Below are 7,931 nucleotides of genomic sequence, written 5' to 3' on the forward strand. Positions count from 1 at the left end.
ACTTTACCAGCTGTTATCTTGCTCTAGTGAGATTCTTGTGTCTTAGTTTTCTACTCTATAGTACAAGAATGAAATATTACCTACTTAACTTTTGCTAGAATTGAATCAATGTACAATATACAGATGATAATTGTAAGAGGTTGTGCCAAAGGGACATGTGGGTTGTTGTGGGTAGAAGACATTCTGGGGGGAGCTCAGAAGTTGGCTGCGGTGCAGGTCTGGGTGGTCAGAATATGCAGGGTCACTAGTTGTTGGACCCAGGCTAGATCTGGAGAGTTTTGGAAAAATTATCAAGGGTGCATCCGAAGCTAGCTTCTAGAGGAGGACGTGGGTACTGAGTAGAGTAGTTTTAAATTTAAATGTTTTACAGAGGCAGATACTAGCAGCCAACCATTGGACTGGCTGTGGGGTCCCCAATGGAGGAGTTGGAGGGCAGACTGGAGGAACTGAAGAGGTTTATAGCCCCATGGGAAGAACAATAAGATCGGCCACCCAGACGCCCCAGGACTCCCAGAGACTAAACCATAAATCAAGGGGTATACATGGTCCCAGCAAAAAATGTGGCAGAAGAATTCCTTGTTGGGCATCAGTAGGAGGAGAGGTCCTTGGTCCTATGAAGGCTCAATAGATGCCCCAACAAAGAGAAACTGAGGGAGGGAAAGTGGGAGTGGGTCAGGTGGAGGGGCATATACTTGGAGATAGGGGTTGGGAGGAAGGGTTGAGGGTTTTGGGGGGCAGGAAAGGTTTTAGCATTTTAAATGTAAATGAAGGTTATATTCAGTAAAAAAAAATTAAAAAAATAAATTTAAATGTTCAGTAGTTTAAAAGAAAGTGTATGTCAGAGTGTAATCAGTCTCATTTACTAGCCTGTATCAGACTGTCAAAGCTTTCACCACATATGCATTCTCACAGGATTTTGGGAGCAGGAAATAAAGGAACACTTTAATTGTTGTCATATAAACATTTTTTAGAGTTTGAAGATATGAGGATTTTATTTGGGGCCCATTAATTGCTATAATTCAGCTGCAAACACAACCTTTGCCTTCCAAATCCACCACCAAAAAAAAAAAAATGTTTCTTTGTTGAGAACTTATGAAAACAGGAAAATCTAACAGCAAAAAGGAGGTATGCTTATCTTCAGTAGTAAATTTCAGGCATATTATCTTTTTAGCTCCTCTTGGAAGCTTAAGAACACCGGAACTGGTATATTAAGGAGAAAATCAACTTAGTTTGATGCATTTTACATAGCAATCATAAAAGGAACAATCATAAATTTAAGGATAATATCGTATTATTATCTTAACTTATTTTGAAAAAATCATCAAGGTAAAAATACTGTACAGAATTACCCTAACTATTAAATACTTTATATGAAGAATCCAGCACAGAGTCTGAGGCATAAAAACTCCAGTTCTAAATCTCCTTATCTGTCTTAATTAAGGTACTGAACATGATCACTTGGTGAACTCCCAAATTTAACCTGTTTCACAAAATCGTTAATAGAAAACTGAGATGTGACTGACTTTATTTTCCTTATGGTCACTGAGTGTAGAGTTGCCTTTGTTGTTTTTATAAGGTATTTAGGATGCCTTCCTGTAATGTACAAGCTGGGAGAAGAGTTTCCTCATTGCTGCCTTCATCTCCTTGTTCCTGAATGTGTAGATGACTGGATTCAGAAAAGGGGTGAGGACTGCATCAAAAATGGCAAGGAATTTGTCTAAGTGTGAAGAAGGGAAAGGCCAGGTGTAGAAGAAGATTAATGGTCCAAAGAATAAAACCACCACAGTCACATGAGCTGACAAAGTAGAGAGGGCCTTGGACATGCCGCCTGAAGAGTGTTTCCTAACAGTCACCAAAATGAAGATATAAGAAATGATGAGTATTAAGAAGGAGCCCACAGAGATGAGTCCACTGTTGGCTGTGACCATGAACACCAATTTACTGGTCTCTGTGCAAGCAAGTTTAATAAGCTGAGGGAGATCACAGTAAAAGCTGTCTAATATGTTAGGTCCACAGAAGGGCAAGTCTACAACAAAAACTAATTGGGCCACTGAGTGAATAAGTCCAAGGATCCAGGATACTGCCAAAATTAAAATGCATATTTGAGGTCTCATGATAGTCAAGTAGTGAAGAGGTTTACATATGGCTACATACCTATCAAAGGCCATAGCTATAAGAAGCACCATTTCTGTTCCCCCAATAGCATGAATAAAGAAGATCTGAGTTATACATCCTCCAAATGAGATGGCTTTGTGCTTTCTAAACAGGTCATAAATCATCTTGGGTGCTGCAATAGAGCAGGCTCCTAGGTCAAGAAATGAGAGGTTGGCCAGCAGGAAGTACATAGGGGAATGCAGGTTGGAGTCAGCAGTCACAGAGAACACAATGAGCAGGTTTCCCATCAGACTTGCCATGTAGAACATGGAAGAAAAGAGGAAGAGAAGCAACTGAATTCCCCATCTATTGGAGAGTCCCAAGAACACAAACTCAGACACAACCGAGTGATTGGCTTTATCCATTGCTGTGGGAAAAAATGAATTGTATCCAACAAAACCTTAAAAGGGCAGAGAATTAAAAAGAAAAAAACTTTGTTTGGAATTAGTAACTGAATCAGTTTCAAACTGTAAACAAAGCACATTCCTGCACAGAGCCAATATACCTCAGCATAACTTCTAACTTTATTCATAAAAATTTGTCAGTCATTCAATGCCATGAGCCACTGCATGCCATTTCCTCCATTCCCTAACTTTATTCAAATACAAGTGGGAAAGCTTTACAGGTAAGAATTAAAAAAGAACAAATAATTGATCTGAAGAAAGGCCATGAACAGACTAAAGACTCCAGAAATAACACACATGGAATCAATGAAATGAGGAGAACCTCTGATTTCGCTCCCAGTAATTGTTTCTGCCTGTCATGTTTCCCAAATATCAGAACTTTCTGGTGTTCTTCTTTTCCATATCCTTTTGATTGCTTCAATTAGCAATCTGGTACAGTACTATTACTCTGATTAATATGTCTCACAGTTAATCTTTTATCAAACTGCATTCACTTTTTCCATGTAAATGGAAAAGATATTGTAGAAACCATGATGCCATCCCACTTTATAGCAGTCCAGGGAGAAAAAAATGTTACAAGACAAGATTGTAGAAGTACCAGAGTAAGAGTAAGACCAGAAATGATATTTAGGATGCAGAAAACACGTATGGAATATGTTAATAAAACACATAAAATTTGATTCTTAGAGTAAAGATTATTAAAATTTTCTACATAGCCGATATTGGAAGATGATTTCTATACTGATTTGTCTTTCCACACTTCATGGTATGGTGAAAAGAACACTGAATTTGGAGACAGAAAAACATAATCAGGACACAGGACCAAGTCTTTGAGAACTCAAGGAAGGTTTTTTTTATTTTTCTATCCCTTCTGTAAGTCACTCACTGCCTGCCTCCCATCTCATTCTCTGTAAAATTAAAGGGGCTGAGGGCAGATGGTAAAAATTCATTCTAAGTCTAACATTTTGGTTATTTTATAATACAATACTAGTCTGCTATGCAATAAAACTCTTCATAATGATGGCATCCTCTTCTCTTTGGACCACTGCTTGTTCATTTGTTTGTCCTTTGTACTGATTTAATCTTTAATATTCATTAGAAGACATTTTCCCCAATTAATCTACTTCACATTCCTTTTGTTATGCAATTAGAGAAACATAATTGTATCATAAAATGTATAGCTATTTTTGATAAATGAACAAATGCTTACTATATTTACACCACACAAAATGGACGCTAAAATTAATGAAGTCCTAACACAGTCAGTAATATTAAGTGTTCTATTTTACTATATGCAATGTAAATAAAAGTTTAAAAAAAATGTACCTCATACAATATCCAAACGAGTATTGTGCCTATATAATTTTTGTGAAGTAGAAAAGACACCATGAGTCAGATTGATGAAGGTTGTGGTCTGGAGGAAATCATAACCTATGCTGGAGATTAAGAGACACATCCTCTTTTGTTTTATTTTGCTTTGCTTTGATTTGTTTCAATGTAGAACACATATCTGAACTTCAAGATTTCCTGACATAGCCAAAGAGAATCTCTGCAGCAGCCCATGACTGATGAGTTCTCTGTGACAATAATAACCTAAACCAAACCAGAACCAGTAACAACCATGTGTATGACACGATATTTTTTAATACACTAAATTGTCTGATACTTGGAATTACCATAATTACCAACAGGCTACCATGTTATTTCCCCCTTCATAATTAGAGAAATTAAGACTTAGAGTAGAAGTAACATTTCAGAACAGCGAGTTATAGGAATCCTGACAATCTGATCAATTCTTCTTCAAAATGTACAAGAGACTTGACATTTTCCTCATGACTATTCAGTTGTGTTCTACACTTTAATGGCTGTCTGATTGCCCTAAAGTGACTCACAGTGTGCGTGGTAGATCTAAATGAGAAAGGAGGCAGGCTGCATTTATAAGCATCTAGGCCTTTTAGTTTATTTCATATGCATCTATAATTCCTGTGGCTCTTAAAGTAAACATGAAGAAGAATACAAATCTATACAATACCTGAAGCTCGGTGCATTCTAGTTGTTTCCAGGCCATCATCATTATCACATGAAGTCCTTTAGTGTTTGATAAAAAATAAAGTTATCATTACTCTCTGATGCAGAGTCAATTCTTACCCACACTCATAAAGTTACCTCCTATACTTCTAGCTCCTTGTTTCTGCATCTCAAACTTAGAGTTAGACCAAGTATTTTAAATTTCTGACATTTTGTCTTCCTAATCCCAAATTTAATTTTGTCCATTAACTTCATTTTAATCCTTTTCTCTGGTGCAAAGTAATACTCAGTTCATTTCTATAGAAAACAATATATCAGTGTAAATTATCAATTTAGTACTGTTTTTTGGGATGTTAGCTATTGTACTCCACTAGGATATTTCTATATTTGTCACTAGTGCTTTCAAAAGTTTATTTCCAAACACTTAAGCATGGTCCCACTTTCTCCTTTTAGAAGTATCCTTATTTCATGTATTAACATCTACATGAATGCTGCTACTATGGGACCTGCAGCTAATTGGCACACAGAGGAGTACTGACCAAATGATACCTCAGAGACTTTAGATTGCCAATATGATCTCATTTGTGCAAAGGAATAGCTACCTACAATCTTGACAAGTCAAAGACAGAAGTTTTAAAACAAAAGAGAGGTGAATTAAAGGTAAAAGGACATGCATGACATGTAATTAATATTAAGTGAATTTTAGCCAAAAAGGGCAGAATCCCTAGGATATAAGCAACAGAACTCAAGAAAGTTAAAAAGTAGAGGGCCCGGCGGCGGCGGTAGCAGTGGCTGCTCCAGCTGAAGGGCCATCAGCGGTGGAACCAAGGCGACACAGGGTCCAGTTAGGCCCTGCGCCCACGACCACTGACCTTCGCTGACCAGCCGGGCGGCAAGCAACTGCGGTTCTGCGGAGCCTTTCGCTGCACAGAAGCCACTTCAGAACTCGGCTGCCCGCCAGTCAGGAGAGACTCACCGCCATCTTGATCCCGGGCTCCAGAGATCAGTCAGACTGAGGTACACAAACATAATCCTAGGCCCAACACCGCAGGGGTCTGAGCCAGACGGGCGTTGGCCTGCACCCAGGCCCTGGGCTGTTCGAGTGGCCATCGGGGCGCCAACCCAGCCAGGAGTTTTTTTTTTTTTTTTTTTGCCCCGGCCGGTGCACGCGCCGCCATTTTGCCTACAGGAGCCAGAGTGCTCGGGAAGGCAGAGACTGCTAACAAGCGTAGCCTGAGGCTAACAAAACGGGGGTCTAGGCCCCAAAAGGCACAGGACTGACCCCAAGAACTGGGCGGCTTGGTGGGCCATCTGTGTGTCAACCAGCCCAGGAGGTTATTAGCACAACAGACTCTCCCGGTGCTTTCGCGGAGCGCGGACGCGCACGCCCGCCATCCGGGTCACCTGGCGGACCCAAATAACAGACATAGCCCTAGGGGAACTTTGCTCGGACCTTGGCCTCCCAGGCGTTTGCCTGGACTCAGGGCCCAGGCGACAAGGCTAACCTAGTGTGCGCCAGCCTGGTTGGGGAAATCGGCTGCCCAGCGGAGTGAGCGGAGCACAGGGGAGGTCACAGCAACATTCACCTTCGGAGCTCCCTGGGGGTGCACACGGGTTCCACCTGGTCCACAGACACAATCTGGGGCAAGGCCTCAGGCAGAAGCCCCCAGCTCAACTCTCTCCGCTTCAGATCAGCCTGGGTGGCCGCCACATCTCCAGGTCCCTCAAGAGGCTAGTGGGGGCTTCCGGGCGGCCAGCTGGGAGAAGTCGGTGTGCTCCAATAAATCCTGCGGGCCCCAGCGGGAGCCTTCAGGTGCCTGCTTCGGGATCTGAACAGCCTGGACAACAGCACCCTGTCTATAGGCAGTGCAGAGTGTAAGCTGTGCACCAGAGGCCAACGGGGAAGGGGCAGCTTGCACTGGTGAGTCCAGCACTGACAAGACCAAGTAACACCAGTGAGAGCTAGATGGCAAAAGGCAAACGCAGAAACGTCACTAACAGAAATCAAGGCAATATGGCAACATCTGAACCAAATTCTCCTCTACCAGCAAGTCCTGGATACCCCATCACACCAGTAAAACAAGATTTGGATTTAAAATCACTGGTCATGATGCTGGTACAGGAACACATGAAGGACATTGAGGAGAAAATGGATCAAAAGTTAGAAGCCCTTGCAAGGGAAACACAAAAATCATTGAAAGAAATCCAGGAGAATACAAAAGCCAACAAGGAGGAAATGCAAAAAACACTTAAAGAAATACAGGAGAACTTTGCTCAACAGGCTGAGGTCATGAAAGACGAAACACAAAAATCTCTTAAAGAAATACAGGAGAACTTTGGTCAACAGGCTGAGCTCATGAAAGAGGAAACACAAAAATCTCTTAAAGAATTACAGGAAAACACAAACATGCAAGGGAAGGAGCTAAGCAAAACCATCCAGGATCTAAAATCAGAAGTAGAAACAACTAAGAAAACTCAAAGGGAGACAACTTTGGAGATAGAAAGCCTTGGGAAGAAATCAGGGGACAGAGATGCAAATATCAACAACAGAATACAAGAGATAGAAGAAAGAATCTCAGACGCTGAAGATTCCATAGAAACCATGGACTCAACAGTTAAAGAAAATGCAAAGTGCAAAAAGCTTGTAACCCAAAATATCCAGGAAATCCAGGACACAATGAGAAGACCAAACCTAAGGATTATAGGCATAGATGAGAGTGAAGATTTACAACTTAAAGGGCCAGCAAATATCTTCAATAAAATTATGGAAGAAAACTTCCCTAACCTAAAGAGAGAGATGCCCATGAATATACAAGAAGCCTACAGAACTCCAAACAGACTGGACCAGAACAGAAATACTTCCCGTCACATAATAATCAAAACACCAAATGTTCTAAACAAAGAAAGAATACTAAAGGCAGTAAGAGAAAAAGGCCAAGTAACATATAAAGGAAGACCTATCAGAATCACAGCAGACTTTTCACCTGAGACTATGAAGGCTAGAAGGTCCTGGGCAGATCTCATGCAGACTCTAAGAGAACACAAATGCCAACCAAAACTACTATATCCAGCAAAACTCTCAATCACCATAGATGGAGAAACTAAGATATTTCACGACAAAACCAAGTTCACCCAATATCTATCCACAAACCCGGCCCTAAAAAGGATAATAGGAGGACAACACCAATACAAGGAGGGAAACTCCACCCTGAAAAAAGCAAGATAGTAACCTTTCATCAAACCCAAAAGAAGTTAAGCAATCAAATTTAAAAAATAACGTCAAAAATGATAGGAAGTAACAATCACTATTCCTTAATATCTCTTAACATCAATGGACTCAATGCC

At 40.8% G+C, this 7,931-nt stretch overlaps 1 protein-coding gene across 1 annotated transcript; it reads right to left on the reverse strand.

The window, feature by feature from the left end:
• Positions 1-1,580: 1,580 nt before the first annotated feature.
• On the reverse strand, positions 1,581-2,519 carry LOC127684528 (olfactory receptor 4F15-like). Its single transcript, XM_052181439.1, has one exon. The coding sequence runs from the start codon at positions 2,517-2,519 to the stop codon at positions 1,581-1,583; it is 939 nt and encodes a 312-aa protein (XP_052037399.1).
• Between the last annotated feature and the right edge of the window lie 5,412 nt (positions 2,520-7,931).

The sequence above is a fragment of the Apodemus sylvaticus genome, chromosome 5, assembly GCF_947179515.1.
Source record: "Apodemus sylvaticus chromosome 5, mApoSyl1.1, whole genome shotgun sequence".
Lineage (NCBI taxonomy): Eukaryota > Metazoa > Chordata > Mammalia > Rodentia > Muridae > Apodemus > Apodemus sylvaticus.